The 21,702-nt window shown below is 42.2% G+C and overlaps 1 protein-coding gene across 1 annotated transcript in view; it reads left to right on the top strand.

Annotated features, from left to right (window-relative positions):
- Positions 1-10,364: 10,364 nt before the first annotated feature.
- The window catches only part of LOC308108405 (SPRY domain-containing SOCS box protein 4-like), a gene marked incomplete at its 5' end in the record, with an annotated part of 35,103 nt that continues 23,765 nt past the window's right edge, over positions 10,365-21,702 (top strand). The window contains one exon of the mRNA XM_080461283.1: positions 10,365-11,097. Within this exon, the coding sequence (XP_080317409.1) occupies positions 10,365-11,097 (733 nt within the window). The remainder of the gene's footprint in view (positions 11,098-21,702) is intronic.

Here is a 21,702-nt window from a genome sequence, read left to right as displayed (position 1 = left end):
TGCCATTTCCATTTCTAACCGAGTGTGTATGTGACATGATTTTGAAAGCCACATGGGGATAAAAGTGCTCAAAGACACGCAAGGACAGTGTCTTGTGTGCATGTGCGCGCGTGTGTGTGTGCGCGCCTGATTTCTTTTGGAGCGTGCCCGTGCTCTTCCGAATGCTGTCTTGACTTCCCCTGCTTTGTGAATGACTGATGTAGCTGCAGGAAAAGGCTGATAAATGAACTTAGTCATCACATCACCTCAGAGCCAAGTTATGCAGTAATGTGCAGTTGCGGGCAGACATACTACATGACAACAGGAAAGAAGAGACGGCACAGAGAGCAAAAACAGCAGAGCAAAGGGGAGCTCGTCATCGCCCTGTATTTTGTGCTTCTTTTAACGGTTGGTCATCAGTACTTGTCCTTTGCAGCCTCTATCGAATGCTTTTATAGTGTTTGTTTTTTGTTAACCTTGTTAACTTGTATTGCCCATGTGACATGGGTGGCCTTTTTCACCTTGATGCCAAAAAAGTGCACATGCTCCACTCGTGCAGCGTGTGTGTGTGTGTGTGTGTGTGTGTGTGTGTGTGTGTGTGTGTGTGTGTGTGTGTGTGTGTGTGTGTGTGTGTGTGTGTGTGTGTGTGTGTGTGTGTGTGTGTGTGTGTGTGTGTGTGTGTGTGGCACGTGTAGTGGTGTGTGTGTGTGTGTGTGTGTCTGTGAACATGTGTGTTGGTGTGTGGCTCTAGCCAACAGGGGGGGAGGGTTGGGTTGGCTCTGTGTGAGCTCTTTGTAAGAAGGGGGGAGTCGGTGTGGGGAGGGAGGGAGGTGAACCGGGTGTTTCTCTCAGCTGCCTGCTGGTCTGGTTGCTGTTGGTAACTTTGCTTGATGAGATCAGAGGGGATCGGCTTTCAGGCCTCCGTGTCTCTCTTTCCCTCCTGCTCTCGCCCTCTCACTGGAAGAGCGAAGTGGAACTGAAACTGGAGTAGGGCTGAACGTATGTTCTGTGCTGCTAGTTGTCAGTAGAGAACATTGGGATGGTGCTGCCTTGGAAACACTCGTCGGAGTTGGAGCACAAGTGAGTCGGGGAAAGGGGGAGGGGGCGGTGGGGAGGGGGTGAGTAAGAAGTGATAGCCTCAGGACAGATAAGCTCAAGGGAGGGAACGAGGGAGGGAGGAGGCGGAGGGAGAGGTGGGCAGCTGAGTGAGGAAAGAGGGAGTCTCTCTTTCTGTTTCAGACTTGCCGGCTGCTGCTGGTCTCTTCCTCCTCCTCCCGTCGTCTCGGATTTTCTCTCTGCCGGCAACCGGGTTGAAGGAGTTGAGCTGTGTTTTGGCTGGCGTTGGTGTTGCACATGGACCGGGGCTGAAGGGGGACACATGCAGCGAGACTTCAGTGGTGCCGCCTGAGATGCATTGTAAGCAGCTTGATCTGTTGTGTTGTCTACAAGGTGTAGTGTGTCAGAGCTGAAATATCTCACCGAAAGAGGATGGTGGCTGTTTCAGGAGCTTGTGTACTTGTGGAGGAAATAGAGTAGCTCTGCATCTGTGTGTGATCTGCAATGCAATTCCTGAGTGTTAAAAGTGGCTTGATGATTTGTTTTTCATCATTTCATTATGTTGACACGAGCCCATGTGTTACTGCTGTTGTTGATGGTTTGAGACTGTGTGTTCTTTTCCTGTAGAGGCCACCTTATACCCCTCTCCGCTCCTTTCTCCCCTTTCTTAATTATCTTAATGGTCGCAAGGCCTCAGCTGGCCAGCTGGGATAATGTGCGTGTGCGTGTGCGTGTGCATGTGCGTGCGTGCGCTTTTGTTTAGAGAGTTTTGGGATAAGCTACCCCTGGATTTCCCCCTGCACTCACACAATAATAGGATAGGTCCTGCTTTCTATTTTTAAACACTGTTTGTCTATATGTTACAAACATCTCTAATCTGGCTGCTTTCTCCACACTGTCGGCAGCAGCTTTTCTCACAGCGTTGTGTTTAGTCTAAGGATTGGGGTGTGAGGGTGTATTTGTGTGGTCCATCCTGGGATAGAGAGATAGCAGCTCTCCTTTCTGACATTATCCTATTGTTTTGTCAGCTGCTGACCTCTGTTTCTCTCCCTCTTTTTTCTCTCTCTCTCTCTCCCCATCACTTCCATTGTTTGTGTTCCTTTTCGCTCCCTTTATTTTCTTCAAATCTATACAACCTCCCTCAATTTGACTCTCGGCTACTTTTTCTCATACTTGGCCTCCCCTATTTATCATCTTTTCAGCTTTCTTTTTTTAGTTTTTTTCTTCCATTTTCTTTCCCCCGGTTGCACTTTTGAGAACGGTGGGGAGGTTTCTCAGTGTCGTGCTGTTTGTTTGTGTCCGGGTGTGTGCAGGCTTGTGTGGATGAGCTTTCTTGTGTCAAATGTCCCGACGCCGCGCTGCGTGTTTTACTTCGCACAGAGCACTCTTGGTTAACACCATGAGATGAGACGGAATGAAAAGTGCCTCAGTCCCTAAACTTGTGCTGCTGTGGCTCAGCTGGTAGCGGGGCTCATTTTCTCTCTGCGGGATTTTGTTTGATCCTCTTGTCTCCTTGAGCTAAAGCATCCTTGGACAACACACTGAACCTCCAGTTACTTCCAATGGCAAGAGAGCGTCGTGTTTGGCAGCTTTGTTTCCATAGGTGTGTCTGAACTCGAGGCAAATATTGCAAATCTCCTTCACCTGCCAAGCTATACAATGTGCTAAATCCGAGTTTTCCTTCAAATCGGTACACAAATTTGCATGCCTCACGCAGCTGAATTTGCCTTGAAGTGACCTACTGATGATAATTTAACGGAGATTCAATTATTCATCCATTCATTTTCTGAACCACGTTACTGCTATTACGGGCGACTCTCAACTATAAAGTCCCAGGAGAATATGGACTCGGAGTCAATTAAAAAAAAAAAAAAACTAATTTAAAAAAGTTGTGTTTTCAGTGGCTCCAAGCACTGTTGTTGTATAAACGAACCTCCACAATGCAATGAACGGTTTCCATTTTCATTTGAAACTACAAGTTGTTATTTAAAAATTTTTTTGCGAGGGTTGACAGGAAGTTATTGCAACTTGCATCACAGAGTTGGCAAGTGTCCTTCCTGACACCACTGGGATTTGCTCTCGGCTCCCGCACACTACATTGACCCAACGTGTCACCAGAATGGTAGTTTTCTTTTTATTATGGTGTGAAATTTAACTGCACTGTTTAATCATGTGGTACAATAATATAAGTATTGTTCTGCCAAGTGAGTCAATTGAGCAATACTAATCAATTGAGTTTCACTGAAATCCCTTTTTTTTTTCAATTTGATCCTTCTAGGTATTTGAAACGGTCCCGTTGAGACAACCTGTGACGTTACTGCAGTTATACACATCACTCTTTCAGTGGAAAAAAAAAAAGAAATCCTGGTTTCTGCTTGAGTCATGTGGGTGTGACCCGTTTCATCACACTTGTGCGAATGGTTTGGATGGTAAATGAGCGAGGCAGCAGCAGTGCGTCATACTCGGGCAGACTTTGATTCAGTTTCATTACTGCTGGGGTTGTGAATCTGCCACCTGAATATACTGCTACCCCCCCCCCCCCCCCCCCCCCCCAAGAGAGCATTATGGATGGCATCGCCAAGGCCTTCAGTGTGTGTGTGTGTGTGTGTGTGTGTGTGTATCCATATACGTGCGAGGGGAAGATGAATCGGTTTTACGTTGCTGTCCGTAAAGGAGTGCTCAATCACTGGAGCACTAATGGTCTCCCCTTAGGGCACCATGGATTTTAAGGTGCCACGACCAGGAAACATAGGAACTTTGGAACAGACAGTGTGTGCGTGTGTATTCATACATGTTCTGTGTTTCAGTTCAGTTATTGACTGGAAGAGCGAGGGATTTTCAGGACTGAAGGGGTAATTTCCAGAGAGCAGCAGATTATTGGGAATACAGGAGGGAGAAGTGAGAGAGGGAACATAGAAAAAAAATAGTTGGGAGTTATTTCGTAAAATGTTCATACTTTATTTATTATATTTGTGTGTGTGAATGGATTAAAGATAATACCCCCCCCCCCCCCCCCCCAAAAGAAAAGAAAAAAAAAACAGTCACCAACTTCAATAGCACATGCTTAATTTGGGCGGGGGGTGCGGGGGGACTGCCTGTCTGTCTGTCAGTGAGCGTGTGGGCTAGTATGGGATTCTGCTTGTGTCCAGTGTTTTGTGGACCGTGCTTGCTGAGCTTGCACCAATTGCAGCGCGGCCGACGTCTGGGCATTTGGTGGCAGGTCTGAGATAAGTTGAGCCAATTCCTGGATTGTCAGCCCTGCAGAAGTCTCTACAGATTTACTGGTAGAGAGACAGAGGCAGAGACTAATGGGCGAGGGGAAGAGGAAATAGAATTGAGAGAGAATTTGTCGAAAGTAATTTGAAGGCAGAGTCAGGCTGTTGATGTAAAATGTTATGTTAAGAGTTTTTAAAGAGAGACTGTCAATCTGGCAAAGAGAGACTGTTTGATAAGAGTGGTGATATCTCCTTCTACAACTGCCTAATAAGTCCTGAGATGTCTTTATGAGTGCACTGTTGCTTCTCATCAGATCTAGAATAAGTTTAAAGTACCAGTCTAGAGTCTCTATCTGCAGTTTGACATCCTGTTAGGAGCCAGACGGTACAGTTTGTGTCTTGCTCTGGCATCTTCTACTACCCAGGGATTCCCTCAGTAGGAATGAATGTCAGCAATGCAGTGAGGATTCTGGTTTGTTTAATCTGCTGGGTACAGCTGTTGCTATGAAGAAATATTGAATAATACGAACGTGTACTTGTCGAGAGGGTGTTTTGGATTCCATGTGAGCTCTGTTTCTGTGCACTGTTGTACCCAGCTGTCCTCCCAGGAGTGGAAAATGGAAGAAGTGACCACTTTGTGATTCATTTTTTTACACTTCATGTTTTTCAGGGAAACTTAGTGTAAGACAGCATTACACTGAAGGGTCAGAGGACGCGCGAGTGGTTTGAAAAGGGATTCTTTTAATGGTGGCCTGAAGTGATATCACCTCATTTCAGTAAAGGTCTTAAAGTTAAAAGCATAAGGTTGAGCAGAACTGAGTTGTTTGGTGTAATGAGGCTCGTGAAATTAGTTTGGCCTTTGCCATCTAACAAACTCTGCACTGTTTCCCAATAAATAGAGCTGAGCTGCTTTCTCTTAATCATGAATTTCAGACTTCACCAAGATATCACGAAGAAAGCAATGTTTTTAAGTTACACCACACTAATTCTGCTCTTAAAACACATTTCACAACTGTAAGAATTTGAGGTCACCTGCCCTTAACAGATGAGTCAAAAAGTTAATTTTGCACACTGATGGCTTCTTTGAATGCATGCTCATTGCCTTTGGGGAAAAAAAAAGAACAACTCAATCCCTGTTCACATAAAAATGATCTTCTGGAAATGGTATAGTTTCAGGACCCTTTCAGATACAGACAGCATGTTTTTGGTTATGATCTCCATACACGCAGGAATGTGAGAATCATTTAAAACACTGTAGTCTGCATGCCAAGTTGCTTGTTTGTGGTGTGCATGGGTCGTATAGGCCCACTCAGACTCTGTCACATATAAGAAATACGTCTCGCTGAAGCGAACTCGCACGGTTGTCATGCGCGCGACGCTTGAAAACTTTTTTCACAAAACATTTTCTTGGAAATACAGCTTCAATGTTTCGAGGAAAAATTGTCGAGTTTCATTTCTCTGTATTCCAGAGGCATGAAATGACTGGTCGCTGCTCATTTGGTTTCCAAATTGAATCTGCTTGGTGTTTCTTTCTGAGTGAGTCATTACGCTTGACTAGAATAGTTTTGGTTTCTTCTGTGCTACCACCACCACCACCACCATGAATGATAATTCTTCAGCACTGTGCTCACGGTGTCTGTGACCGTCAGTTGGATGCAGCGGTATAGAAGATGGATGGATTTGCTGACGGTTGCTGACAGAAAAACACGGGAGACACATCACTAGTGTCTGAACTCAAACTAGATGCAGGACCAGTGTGAGCTTGATATTGTGGCTTTCAAAGCACTAAATTACTCATCGTAATCAATTTCATCAGGAAAGAAAATATATACCATCACATGTTAAATGCAATTTCAATGAGGCTGCTCAGTCAGGCAGTGACAAATTACAAGAAATGAACTGATATCATTGTGGCTTTGTAGCATTTATGGTAAGAAATTGAATAGTTATACTAAAAGGCTCACAAGTGCACACTCTCAAGCCAGACGTTCGTGAATGAACCAGGAAACAGGAAGGCTGAATGGCCGTCATGCTATTAGTCCTCATCCTCCGTGGTCTTGTAAGTCACGGTTTGTCCTTGACTGACCCTCTGACACATAAACACAAAATGGCACTACATACAAGGGAATACCATTCAGTATGGTGTGGGAAATCTTGTTGTGATAGCAGTCGTGATTTGTTTTTATTTACCTGGATCCTGTGAGGAATGTGACAGTCTCTCTGTGCATCTGCCTGCCCAGTCAGAGCTCACCGGACAGTTTAAATGAAACACAGTCTGTGAGACAGCCACCAGCTCTCCGGTGGCTGGAGGCTGTCGGTTGTACAGCAGGAGACGCCAGATGAAGTCGGCCCATGCACAAGGTGCATGCCGTGGTTTGTCTGTCCAGTAGCTGCTCCCTTATCTTCTACTTTTCACTTTCTGACGAAGCTTTAAGTATAGTTTCAGCTTGTAACTTGTCAGTTTATATTTGTCATAGGTTCTTTGACCTTGTTTTAGTCTGTTTTTTAACCTTTATCCTTTAGAAACCTGCAAAATGTTTGATCATTGAAAAGTAATTGGCACTTTTCTGAGAAATAGCTACTTCTTGGAGACATTTGGTAGAACAAATGATGAAATGGCCTATCCGTACACTATGAATAACTTCTCAATGTCATGTTGATAAAAGAATAGATTTTCTGAGAGAAATCACTCCATTTATGTTTGTTTTCTGTGTGGCGCCACGTTGGCTGCTGTTTACTCCATACCTGTTCAACCCATCTGAATGCAGATAAGAAAAGGGGGAATAAGTGCAATCTGACGGAGGGAGTCACAGAAGAGCAAGATGGAGGAAGGGAGGGAAAGTAAACAACAGATGGCAGAAACATGTTGCCGCTATCCGCAGCAGCAGACACTGCGCCAGCCCACCACCAGCCTCTTGTGAGGTTACTATGCAACGGTGACCGTGACGACACGGGGTCAGAGGTCAAGTGTCTCCTTGATGACAGCCCGCAACGCCAGATTGTCATCCACATGCTGTGCCAGACTGAGCTAACTGAGACGCTCATGGACACACAGGGAGAGTTTGTAGATTGGTAAATAGTGTTGTTTGGTTGCAGTTTGGCAGCGACGACTGTGGATTCTTCCGTGCAGTGCCTACCCCTTTACCCCCCTACTAGTTGTGATGACACACACTGAGGCAGCTGTCTATAGTGTTTGTGTGTGTCTTTGTGTGTGTGTCTCATGTCTCACGACGAGGAGTGAAATGACGTGATAGCACACTTTGGTTAACATGCCTCCCAGCTGCAATGCACAGAGACGGTTCAGATGAGATATTTGTGTTTGTACTGTGACTAAATTTCTGTGGACCAGTTTTACTTTTTGGCCTCATTTTCCGAGTCACCTTCAAAGGGCCCACTGAGAGTTAAAGGAGGAATCCAGTTTATATCAGCCTGCTCTCTTTAATGTGTTTATTATGGGACTACACCTCAGGAGGCAGATGGACTTCACTTGGCCAACAACTTTTTCTTTCTTGTGATGTATATATACAAAAATTATAAATATGGATGTTTCAAATCAACTGCAATTATTTAAGTTTTTGAGATTACCTTTAAATTGGATTTGAGTCAAGGTAATAGTTACAATAGTCTGCAGAATAAAACACTTTTCAAATATGCACGAAACAATGGTTGCCCACACAACTAGCATTTTGTACAGAACTATAGAGGGAATAGAGATGTTTGAATGGTCACTGCTCCCTTAAACTACCAAGGGTCACACGTTGGTCTGTATTTGTATCATCAGTGATTGCTTTAAAATGATGTGACCTCACATAGAAGCAGAGATCACCAACCATGTAAATTAAGTTTGCACATAACTTATCCACATGCTTAAATGATCAATAAAGCCTGGGCTTTTGCTGTTGGTTGGAATTTCTTTTTTTCTTTTTGTTCAATCCTATATTTGTTTTTGAAAGTTTCCCATTTTTAAACTTCTTGAGATGTTCTTTAGAGTTCTTTAGTGTTTCTATGTCGGAGTGTGGAAAGAGCGTACGGAAGATTGAGTCTTTGTGAGCTATCAGAACATTATTTTAGATACTGGCGAGAGGTGTTTTTAAAGTAAATCATCATCTAATAGTTTGAAAGAGATTTCTAAACATTTCGTTGTTGAACCTATCACAGTAAGAAAAAAAAAAAGAAAAAAAAAAGGAAGATTCCTCGGAGCATGTCTCTGTGAATTGTGGAGGTTCAAACTTTTCTCTTGGTTGAAAAGGCACTATTTAAGTTTATTGCCTAAAGTTGAAGAACAGAATAAAAATCTTTTTTCCAAAACCACCTATTGTGTTAAATGTGCAACATCAAATTAGGTTGGCTAATTCAAACAGGTTATTTTGCAATGTTTTGGCCGCTTGGTTTAAAAAAAGTGTGTGTGTGTGTGTGTGTGTGTGTGTGTGTGTGTGTGTGTGTGTGTGTGTGTGTGTGTGTGTGTGTGTGTGTGTGTGTGTGTGTGTGTGTGTGTGTGTGTGTGTGTGTGTGTGTGTGTGTGTGCGCGGCATAGATATTTATAAAAATGACAACATGACTTCAGACTGTGGTGAGCTGTCTGTCTGGTTGAGAGGGAATATTTGTGCTTGTGTCATCAGTGTTCAGCTAAAAAAGCACTTTACATATTTTCTACATTAAAAGGCCTCTGTACACTTTTCAGCTCGATATAATTATATATATTAAGACAGAAAAACGGTAATCTGTGAACTGTGTAATGCATTGCATTGTGGTTTATGAAGGATGAGGTAAACGCTACGCATTAGACGTACAGAGTTGTGTCATCCACTTCCCCGTCTGCCTGAGGTGTGAGCGACTCTTTTCCTGTGAACAGGAAGCTACAGCTGCTGTTCCTGGAAGAGATTACTACGTCAGTGTAACTTCACAAAAGTCTGTCTCTGTGCTGTATATTGTCTAGTCGCTTCATATGCCACAAAGGGTCTCATGGATTTATTTAATTCAAAAATAATATTCATAATTGAAAAGACAGTATGTAACACTATGTGCGGGGACTGTAAACAATCTAGAGCTCTCTCAGAGTTTAACTCTCTAAGTATTATTCATTTTTTTGCCATGCTTAAAAAGTTAGTTTCATTTAAAGAAATATTGAAGTCAATTTTCTATTGACTTGAAAATCCATACACATGGAAGATAATTCTGATCATGATTTCTTTCTTGTAAACACTGTCATCAATACGTTAATAAAGAAACTAAAACCTCCAAGTTACTAAATGCTAAACTGTAACTGCCATCCTCTCAACGAACAATATTACACAGAAAACTGCACAGAAATACACCCCTTTCTCAAAATGAAACCACAGTATATCGTATGTTTCCTGGAGAGTAGGATTTCAAGCGCACTCTCACGACAGTTCCTTCATGCTCAGTATAGCAATTATTGTTGACATTTTGAACTCTGTTACACGAAGGGTTGGAGAAAAAACATTACCTGATGTTTTTGTTTTCCTTCTGCAGATATATTTTTGCAGACTCAGGCAATACTCATTAAATTTACATTACCTAAATGAGAGTGTGCGAGCCTCAGATCTGGGCTACATTGTACAGCTGGGGAATGTTTGGAGGGTTGCTTGCATATTGGCATTGGCGCACACGTTGGTTAGGAAGGTGCAGGATGAGTCAGAGTAAACGTCTATGTAGTTTCACTACTGCGTGTTGAGTGCTGGTTCATTGTTCATTGTTTATTCCTTTTTTTTGTGTGTGTAATTTCCATCAGCATCGCTCCACTTTGGTGGGCGATGGTTGACCTCAAATGTGTCAATTTAAATTCATTTGATACTTGCTGAAGTCGTTAATTGATTCTCCATGTTTCCTCTCTCCACAGGAATGGCAGCAGCTGCATCTTTCTGAAGACATTTGTGGCATGAAACCAGATCACATACATCTTTCATTCACCATCTCCTCCTCCTCCTCCTCCTCCTCCTCCTCCTTCATCTCCCTTCATCACTCCCCAGTTAGAAACGCTCACTTCAGCTTTACCGCATTGATGAGGTAACGCCAAGCATCCGCGCAACGCAGCACCCACCTGCATTAACCCCCCTACCCCATCCCCCATCCATCAACTCTCCCATCGCAGCCATGGGCCAGAAGATCTCGGGCGGCATCAAGTCTGTAGATGGTCGCGGGGAAAGCGGGGGTTCTCCGTCCTACCGGCCCACCGCTCACCGTAGACAGCACCCAGAGCTCAGGGGTCCAGATTTTGCCAAACCCCCGAGGCTAGATCTACTACTGGACATGCCATGTGCTGGACTGGAAACCCAGCTCCGTCATGCATGGAACCCAGATGACCGTTCACTCAACATCTTCATCAAAGACGACGATAAGATGACTTTTCACCGCCACCCGGTTGCTCAGAGCACGGATTGCATCCGGGGGCGGGTCGGCTATACAAGGGGCCTTCACGTGTGGAGAATCCACTGGCCCGCTCGGCAACGGGGCACCCACGCTGTGGTTGGTGTGGCGACCTCCGAGGCCCCTTTACATTCTGTTGGGTACACGGCGTTGGTTGGGTCGGACTGTGAGTCCTGGGGCTGGGATCTGGGACGTAACAGACTCTACCATAACAGTAAGAACCGGGCCCACAGCCTGCTGCCCTTTTACCCTTGTTTCCTGGAGCCAGAGGAGTCGTTCAGTCTACCGGACTCTCTGCTAGTCATTCTGGACATGGATGAAGGGACGCTAAGCTTTATGGTGGACGGACAGTATCTAGGAGTGGCATTTAGAGGGCTCAAGGGAAAGAAGCTGTACCCCATCGTCAGCGCTGTGTGGGGACATTGTGAGATATCTATGAAGTACATCAACGGCTTGGATCGTAAGTAACAACTTTTTCATGTCTGATTAGACCTGATTAACCACTGAGGGATTCTTTTCACAATTCAGCTTTTTCTTTAAATGGAAATTGCAAATAACTAACAAAAAAACCCCCCACAATGTCATCTTCCTGTAACTTTTGAGCAGGAAACAATGCCTCTCTGATTGTGACATGTTACCACACTTGGTAGGTTGTGGTGAGATTTTTCACATTGTTGTGCAACTCTGTAAAGTCAGATTTTATACATTGGTACACTTTCTTTGAGTATTACCAGAAAATAGGGAAATTCATGTCAAACACACCATTTGTCGATACTTTAGGCTCCTAGGAAATTTAGGTGTTAAGCTAATTTTGCACTGTTTTATAGTGTTTTTCATGTCACATTTTATAGGATCATGTATTTTAATTGTCAGCTTTTTGGGTAAATACAGAGAATGTGTTTCTTAGCGAGCATTCAAATCTTGACAATGGGACTGTTTCAAAGAGATAATAGTTTCCTATTGTGAACCCTGTTTTAGGTAATGCTCTTTTCTCTCTGAGGAATAGTGAATCTGTAAGTCTATTTTCTGTCTCTGCCTTGTGTTGAAACCCCTTCTGGAATAATTACTCCAAAGGACACACTAAAGGAATATGTTTGTTTTTATATGCAGTCTAGTGTGTGACTCATGTTGGTAATAATGCTGTTGGATTTAGGTTGTTTTTTGTCTGCACGCAGTGATTGTTTGGACTTTCTCTGAGTGTAGGCAGCCAACACTTCATCCTGCTGTCAGACCCTATCACGAGATTATCGTCTCTGTAAATTATCTGTGCACTACTGCACTAAGGCTTCAGAAGAGCTGAGAGATCAGTGGCTGTTCTGCATATTTTTGGGCTTCGCTATGTAAATAAGGCTATGTTTTTGTTCACCCCAGACTCCCGGCATAACTCAACATGCGCGTGTTATGAGAAAGGTTCCTTCTCTACTCATAGTCTAAACAGTGTCTCTTTGAACGGCTTGTTAAACGCAGACTTAGACACACATATCACGGCCACTTACACAGATGAGCATCCACCTGCCAGGAAGGGAAAATGTGTGTTATGAAAACATGCGTATGATCTGACTCTGACGTCCGCCATTCCTTTTAGTTTTCTCAACCTTAGGGGTCTTATTTGATATCACAACAGGGTGTGTTTTTGCCTGTGTCCCTGATAGAGAGTTGAAAGGAATCCCATCTCTCTCTGTGTAGATTGCCACATCTCATTTCTCTTTGCCCAATTATCTCAAATTTCTATTTCAACATTTTCTTAGAAGTACTCGGCTCTCAAGGGCCGCTGTGACATCAAGAGCCTGTTTTCTACCCTTAAAAACTGGTTACGAGCCTCATCTTGGGTTTAAATTGGATATATTTGCTTGAAATTTGCAACTGGGCAACAAGAGTGTGAATCCAGATGAAAACAAAACAAACTTGGCTGAATTTTTTTATTCTCTGGTTCAAGTCTTGCCTGCAATGCATATTTATTTATTTATCTCTGTGAATCTACGACTCTCAGGATTAGTTCAAAGTACATAGTTTGGCTACTGAAAACACGTCACCTCTTTCATTTCCCATTTATAGAGCCACCTGCTAGATTTCACGGTGGCTCTGTGTGATAGGCCATCCTGGGGAATATGGAGAATATGGAGTCTGCTCAAAGCCCTTGCCTCAACACGCAATATAGGCTTCATGCTGTGAAATGAGGTTTGACTGTTGAAAATGTGCAAAACTTCACGCATGGAGGACAGTGAAGGTTGAAAGACCCATCCTGATAGGCAAGTGGGGATGGCAAGATGACAGGCAGACAGGGAGGGCTGGCAAGAAATTGGAAAATACATATTTGAGACTCGTAAATAGACTGAAGGTAATTTCACTCTGGAGCATTCATCCACTTGAACGTATGGGTACTTTCAACATGCTTATACACTCATCCACGATTTATATTCAAGCTCAAGCAATTTGTATGGCACTCCAGCCCCGGTTGTCTCCTTTTTCACTAAATTCCCATACACTGTACAGCGGAAGCACTCTTGGGTATTGTTTGACTTGCATTTTAGCTGGACATTTACAAGAATCGCGTTCAAAGGCACTGAAAATAGAACTTTTTGAAAACAGCGTCCAGAATGCAATTGCCCGATGGTCATAGCAAATAGTTCTTCTGCGCGACTAAATCCACAATAACAATAAAGGCCTCCAGAATGTTTTGGCTGCTCACTCTTGTCAATTTCATGGCTCTTCTCCATCAAGCTGCACATATACTGCACCATCATCTGTATCACATGTGGAGACACTTTTCTTACATACCCCAGATACTAATTGGGTGTATACGGTGAAAAAACTTATGTATTGTCTGTGTACTTGTGTGGCTGGTTGTATTGAAAAAACACAGCACTCACTAGTGGCGTGACGTGCGAACTGCAGCATTTCTGAAGTTTCCGTAGGTACACCAATCATTTTCAAAGCGTTGCTGTCTGAATGTGAATCCTAAAATTGCTGTTTTAAGTCAAACACATTTAAACAGGACCTCAATATCCGACATCGTCATGGAAGATGTCCAACTATAAGTAACATTAACATTATACTCTATCCTCAATACCGATGATGCGCCAGCTGCCTGAACTAACCCTTAGCGTGCGTTCAGAAAACCTGCTGCTCTGCATGTTGGGAGTTTTCTCAGCTTATTGCTGCTTTTTGTTGTCGCGAAGCACTAACATCCAGATATTAGAGCATCTTCCTCCAACTGACTTCAGATGAACTTAATGAGTGGAACTGCCGCTAGACTGACCCACACAGTTAAAAAAAACAACACCGACAAGCATAATAATCGAGGCCCGACTGAAAATCACAGTCGAAAGTAACAGAGTAACTACATTTCTTTTCTCTGGTAGAGAAACTCCATTTCTTTTCATAAAAAGTTACTGTTACTGTAACTGTAATCCGTTTGAGTTGTGTATTATTCAGTGACACACTCAGAAACTCATAAACAAAGTGAATGAAATGACATGTTTTTGTGTGCAGACAAAATAGAGACAAAGACCTCATTGAGGGCAGCCTAAGTTAGGGGAAGTCCACTCCTACCACTGAATCTGAAACAATGCTTTCGGTTTCTTATTCCATCTAAACATTGGTGGCTTAGAAAACTTTCAGGAGGATATTAGTTGTCTGTCTAATTATGGAACAAAGACTGTGGGAGGAGTTGTATTCTGTGCTTTTGGTCAACGGTGAAGTAGCTTCTGCGGTGTGTTGTTGCAGGCAGGGTGTGATCACAATCTGCATCAGGGTTCTGTTTGCTATCAGTTTTGGAATGAATCAGCTCGTCTGTCCTGCTGATGACTCGTATAGGGAGAATGAAGTCATAATTACAGTCTGTCGGTGAAACTATGAGTGTGTGTTTCAGTGGCAAACTGTGATCATAGGGTCAGCAAGAGAAGAGACACTGTGTCATAGTTTTATATTTTTATGTGCTAATTCTGTGCGAGTTTAGAGTTCAACAAGTGTTGCATAAATCTGTTCAGTGTGTCTGGTCTTCCAGAAAATCCACTGGGTACTTTGTTAATGAGAAGCGACCATTAGATTGTTTGTGAACTATAGTTGTAAAGGGAAACAACATGACTGCAAGGTATTAAAAAGAGATTTATAGTCTCCTCATCACACTGTTTCTCTCATCACTCCAGCGCAGGATCCCGTTGCACCAGTATCATCATTTGGCTCCACCTTACTTCATTGCTCCTATTCCTGCAGTAACACAGTGCACACAAGTGAGACATAAAGCCAACAGCACCTCAGGCTTTTTATAAGATCGCACAAAGCAATCAGGGACAGATAAGGATATATAATAAGCACTAATGCAAAATAAAAAAAAAATGCTGAGAGAGCTTTGAACGGCATTATCTTTTAAATGTGACATCAATTATTCATCCTTACAGTGCTTATACTTCAAAGGATTTCTCCACCTTCATTTGCTGGTGAGCTGGTATCTATTTGCCTCATGGAGTATCTTTTTTTTTTTACGTAATTGATGCTCCATTACAGAAATTGTGTGTAGCTGTTATAGTTACTTACTTAGTTCTGTATTTTCTCAAAGTCCTGTCTAGAATCATGTCAATTAGCAGCACTTTGATACCCCACAATGGGAGTTGTCTCAGCATCAGACCTGATATGTGTCATTTTCCCTCTTTCTTCCCCGTTCTTCCCTCCTTGCACTGAAATACACATCGTACCAAATACTGCAAAACCTGGCAGTCCAACTTTGCCGTTCTTATCAGCTAATATGCAAGCCACCCAGAATATAATTACTTTTTAGAATAATTAGACACCACTTCTGGCACATATCACTGTTATCAGGTAAAAACCTTGTGAATCCAATTTCTGGGATTGGTTTTTAACTTCAGTTGCTTAATCAGTTTCTTTTCCCGTTTGTGAAGCCTGCGTCTGTGTGTGTTTTTTTCTCCGCTGTTTGAAAGTTCTTCACCCAACAGCTGCAGTATGATTCAGTGGTAAAATTGAGCCTCAGACACTTTTAACTGACCAGACGACAGGACCAGTCATTACTGCCTCAGAGACTGTGAAGGAAGCAAAGGGAGGAGAAAACAGAATGGAACAGCAACGTGAGGCTGAAACTAAGAAAAGGCAAGTGAGAAAGATGAGGGGGAGAGTGACAGAGTGGAAGAAAAATGGGCTCCTGTGTGAATTGGGAAAAGAAGGATAAGATCTGCAAGTAGCGAGGAACATACGCAAGTTTTATCAAGAGAGCCATGAAAGCTAAATGCAAAGAAAGAGTGCAGATTTGAACAATAGGACGTCGAGAACTCAAGGAGACGTGCTGGTGTGTGGGATGATGAAAGACGCTATGTGTCTAACACTCAGCTGATCAGCTTCCTGAACTGGCATACGGAGGAAAACAAATGTCATAATCTTCAAAGAAGATTCAGAACTAGATTGAAGCACATACATCTTTGCTCCATCTCTTGATGATGATTCAGAAAAGTGTAATGAAACCGCTGGACTTTCAGCTGCTGGACAGTCCAGACAGAAACACCAATGCTGTGTTTTCTCTGGCGGTGGATTAATTTGTACTTCATAGTTAAAAATCACAACTGCAGGCTTATTCAGGCATCACATTCCAACAGATCTGTCAATGAGAAGTGACCCCAGCCCCCCTAACCCCCCCCCCCCCCCCCCCCCCCCCCCCCCCCCCCCCCCCTTTAAGCCTGCCTGACTCCCTGACCTCCCTTGCTCTCCTCTACTGTTTAGTCTGCATCATATGAGCTGACACACTCCAGGTCGAACTTAACCAGCTGCCGTCGCCGCATGTAGACACCTATTTACTGAAACTACAGAGCAGAGATCCATTCAAGGCTCCCTTGTTTACATGAAAGCCATGGCACCCGAGAGAAAGGCTCTTTCCCAGCAGACGATCGTCTTTTCATTGATGTCTTTATCATTACATGAAGAAAGACTCATGTGAGAAACATCAACGCTGTTACTTAAGAGCATTTCGGAACCTGTGGAGTTTTTAATATTGTTACACAATATATTTTCAGGTCGTGACTGGGCTTGTGTCGCAGTTGTGAGTCACAAATGATTTTCTAAAAAGAAAAGACAAGTAATAATCTGTCTCTTGTCTACATAAATCACACAATTACATGATTTGAAGCTTTCATTTTGAGGCCTTTTGTTTATACAGCTCCTATATTATATAACATCTTATATGTAATGAGTACAATTTCTGAGGTGAACTACAAGTGCTAAAAGTTTTAGAGTACAAGCCTTTTGTGATCCCCTATGCTAAAACCTTGAATGCCTAAGATTTTCCAACTCTGTTTAAATCAACATCTTTTTGCGTGAAACATGAAAAGTTAATTAATGTTTTTCCTTTACAAAGTCGACCTTCCATTTCTGTCTTGTTACGACTTTGATCACATTGTCATCTGTAGAATTTGAAACGAGCAGAAATTACAGACATTTCTGTTGAAATGTAGGCCGAACACGTACGTAAAACAGACACATAAGCACTGTGAAAAGAAATATTACTTTGTCGCTTCTCACCTCTGAGATACACCAAATAAATGCGTTTAAGCGACCTTAAATTAAGGGATATTGTGAGGTCTTCCACTGATGGGTTATTCAGGTGTTAGCAACAGTTTTGTTTGTGCAGCCCGATTTTTCAATGACTTTTGATTTCTGAAAGCTTTGTCTGTGCTTCATTACAGGTGTGTTTGTTTCAGTGTGTGAATCACAAGCGTTTCAGTTTGACGCGGTGAGTCAGCGTCCTTGTGGCAGACTGGCACCGAGCTCCGGCTCTGTGTTTTACTCTAGCTGCCTCCTGAGTGATATGTGAGTTAGTGGGTTAGCGCTCCAGCTCAACTTAGCTTCAAGCGTCAGGCGTAGAAACAGTTTTCTGATTTATCTCTACGCTTTTTACTGTCACATGTGCATGGTCGTCTCTACGTTTATTTATTTTTCTCCGTCGCTCGCTGTTAAAGTGTCGATTTCATGTGCTCGTTTAGAAAACGCCTCAAGGAGCGTTACATTTTAGTTAATGTTTTTGAACAAAGACATAATAAAAGGTTTGCACTTCATCTTTGCGTTCAGAACGCTCGTTTTAAACCAATCAAGCTTACACATGTTTATACGCTTTCACTATGAAGCCTGTTCCAACTTTAATAAGTCATTTTTTGCTTCCACCTGCACTTTGAATTACAAAAAGCACTCTACAATTGCTAATTGAGCTCATTTTTATTGCTCCCAATTTACAGCTCTAACACCGTCACTTAATAACTTCTGCATTACATCTTAATTGAAATTTCCTCAACTGCTTTATGAACAAAAAATGTAATATCCCTGTTGGCTAGACGAAACTCTCTGCGTGACTCCTCTTTTCTGAGATCAGAGGTGTGAAGCTATTCATTTCAAAACGACAAAAAGAAGATCAGATATAGGATTTAAATTGTCTTCTGCGTCCTCTGCTTTGAGGTCTAAACATCAGCTGCAGCGGGGAACAGTGGTGTCGTGTCAGTGAGCTCCATTATCAAATATTTAACAGGAGAGATGAATAGTGGAGAGAGGGGAAAAGAGGCAAAGGAAAACATAAAAAATACAACAAGAGAGAAAAATGAAAGAATAGAGTGGAGAAAATGGCAACATGCTGTATCAGAGAACAAAGACAAAGAAACGTGTATTGAACACAGTTTGAAAAGTAAAGGTAGGATCTTGAGGGTCAGAGTCAAAGAATCTGAAAAGATAAATAAATCTAAATATACAAACAAGAGCGGCAGTGAGATGTGAGAAGAATCAAGAGTCGCGGCTGAAATTAAGTGAGATAGAGAAGATGATCGGTGCGTATGGGGAGAGAACGAAGGGTGAATGTAAAGTCTTGTCAAGACGCTGGTGTCAGTTTTGTGCAGGTCACATAAAGTGAGTAATGATGACGGAATGAAGCACAAGAAGTGCTAATGAAGGGCCTCGGGACAAAAGTTAGGCTGATAAGTGAAGGTGCTGAAATATGAGTCAGTGTTTTAGACTGATACTCAAAACACTTGACATCATATTTCAGAACACAGAACTGCCTGATTTGAGATAACAACTATATTTTTCTTTTTCAGTTTTGTGATTATCCACTGACCTCAAAGATAGACTCCTGCTTTGAGCAAATGTGGCGTTTGGATATTCTCTCCATACAGTAATGGATTTTCTTCAGGTGCTACAGCTTCCTCTCACAGTCCAAAGACGTGTGTACTGATGGATGATTAATAGTTTTGGATATTTGCATGACTGTCAATATGTTTGTGTCGACCCTGCGATGGACTGTCCATAGTGTACCATGCTCATTGTCCGCTGCGATGGGAACCTTTTAGGGCAAGTAACCATTACTGGTCATGTCCAGCCTTTTCTTGTTCTTTTAAAAATGACCATTGCGAGTTAAAAATCAATTTTTATATTACACTTGTATCACGTTGTAATTAGGATGAGAGTGGATTGTGTAAGATTTTAATCAATTCAGGGTTGCTTGGCCCGATACACCAGTCCATTAATGGGCAAACACAAAGAGACAGTCCCACACACCCACATTCAAATCTACTGTAAATTTAGAATGACCAAGCCACCTCAAATACATTTTTGGACGTTGAGAGGAAACTGGAGTACAAGGAAAACCCCCACATTAAACCCAGATTAAATCCTGAAATGCAAATTCTCATTTATCAATGTCATTGTCAATATATTAATGAGGAAGAATTGCATAGAAATGGAAGAATACCTCTTTGAAGTTTTATTTCGGCACATCTACAATCCCCTCGTCACCAGAACTAATACAAGTCGGATTAATGAGGCCTACTCTATGGATTCATGGCTAAAGCTCCAGAGTTCATCATTTCCAGCCGAACAGTGACTTTAAGGGTAGTTTAACACCTCCTTCTCAACAGTTTGAGAGAAAGAGAATTCTAACCTTTTCTGAGCTTTAAGGGAGTCGATTTAAAACAGCGACTGACCTTAGCACAGCGGCTGGCTCTCGTTCTTTCAGAGCCGCTGTGACTTGTGCATTTGCTAAAGTCGCTCATACAACTCTATTGAAAGGTTTGAGGTGCTGGGTAGATGTTTCAGGTACAAAGCTCACATAGTCCCTCTCTTCAACTTTAAACCAGATTCTTGAACTGCCGTTAAACCAAGTTGCAGGTGATATGGACTGGTTATGCAGCTACAATACAGTATTCAACCTAGACTCACGTGCTTCGGTTACTTTCTTTCATTCAGTGACTCCATTGCAATAATAGGTTTTTATAAGAGCCAGGCAACCTCAGGCGAGAACCACTGTAACAGCTGCTAGAAATCACTTCGTTTGAGACATGACACCAACGATAAACAAATGCTTGAACATTTCAAATTATCTTCACTGTGTGCCACTGATGATCATGATGGTAATGTCCACTTATCGCTGTCTCCATAGCAACAGGACTACCAGCACTTTCACCTGTGCTCTTTGAAGACAATAAAAGCTGAATTCTTCAAGTGTTTTAGTATATTTACAACAAATGTATCTCAGAAAGCCGCTTGATTTAGCTCATGTCTGAGATCTACATAGGAACGCAATGATGAAGCACAGATGTGATGAATTTTGTGACTGTTGTTGACGTACACTTTTTCTTTAAGTGTTTCACATTTAACTTTGATATAGTCTCGGTAACATGGGGTCACTGTGTTCAAATCTCAGCACCAGACAGTTAAACTTTGGTGTCTCTCAAACAATTTTCGCAACTGAATTCAGTTGTGTGTTAACTCTTTCAGTGCAGTAACACTCCAAAGACAATTCTGAGCCCATGTATCCGTTGAATAACTATATTCAAGTTAAAATGGCGTTAGGGGAAGGAGAATACAAGCATTTATTTTCAGAGTATACTATTTAAAAACGGAATGAACTGAATGTTTTGGTTCACGCCAATGCAATAAGTATATATTATGAAAACAAGCTATATTACAAATATAGATGTGTAAATAGTTTGCGTAGGAAGCAGGAACTCTAGCATTCAACAAAAGAATACCATTTTGCAAGAGTTTCAGATCGTTGTTTTTTTTTCACTTACATTTTATATGGTTTAGATAACATTGAGTTACTTCACCTACTTCATTCTTAAAAAAGTATGCATTTCAAAAACTATAACAACACATTTTTCACATAAACATTGTTCTTTGAGTTCGCTCTACGGGAAATCTCCCTCAGCTGACTTTATATGTGTCACACACATTTGTTTCCTTGTGTAAGCCTGCTATAATCCTCAGAGGAGTCCATGTGCAACACAAAATCTACTATGACTGCCAGTCTCTTACAAACAGATATTGCCGGGGATACAGGCACTTTTTTCAACCAACTGTCAAGTGAAAAATATTTCTACCTTTAATTTGTTGTATTAAAAAGATCAGGACTTCAATAACACATCCACAGGGATGAAAATGGGAACATTTTGTAGATTGCATCATTTTCTTGTTGACATAGTTCTTTCCATTCCGCATCTGAATGCGACACCATAGAATTTCCATGAACATAATTGTGGAAAAAAACCCTGTGCCGCTGAGAGGCTTAACGTGAGGAATGCATGGCAGGAGATGGTACAAAGCTGACTAAAAGGGAGGAAATGACTGAGGAGGAAATAATAGGTTGCTCAGGTGAAGACAATGAAGGGATAAAATGGACTACACGTCCACAGGGGGAAAAGCATGAACCTGTTAGTGGCGGCGCTTTCCCGGGAGTAGTCGTATGCAATGAAGCTGACATGTTAACATTTCCCAACTGTACACCTGGTTGTATGTGTTAAGAGCCCTGCTATTAGTTGCTTTAGGTTTTTATAAATGAGGAATAGTTATTAAAAAAAAAAAGCGAACCAGATTGAATTACTGTAGAAAGAAAGCCACAGTGATTTCACACCTGATTATCCCCCCCATTCATCCTACTTCCCTGTGAGGGATCCATTTCCCCTCATCCTTTCAATCCATTATGGGTGTATATGTGTGTGCGTGCGTGTGTGTGTGGGTCATATAGAGCTATTTACTGTATTAGAGCTGTACCTCTCCGTCTTTTCCTCTCATAGCAGATCAATCC

This window comes from Lipophrys pholis (assembly GCF_963383615.2).
Source record: "Lipophrys pholis genome assembly, chromosome: 1".
In the NCBI taxonomy this organism is placed as follows: Eukaryota; Metazoa; Chordata; class Actinopteri; order Blenniiformes; family Blenniidae; genus Lipophrys; species Lipophrys pholis.
The sequence above is the reverse complement of the archived record's forward strand: the minus strand, read 5'-3'. Positions and strand labels throughout refer to the sequence as shown.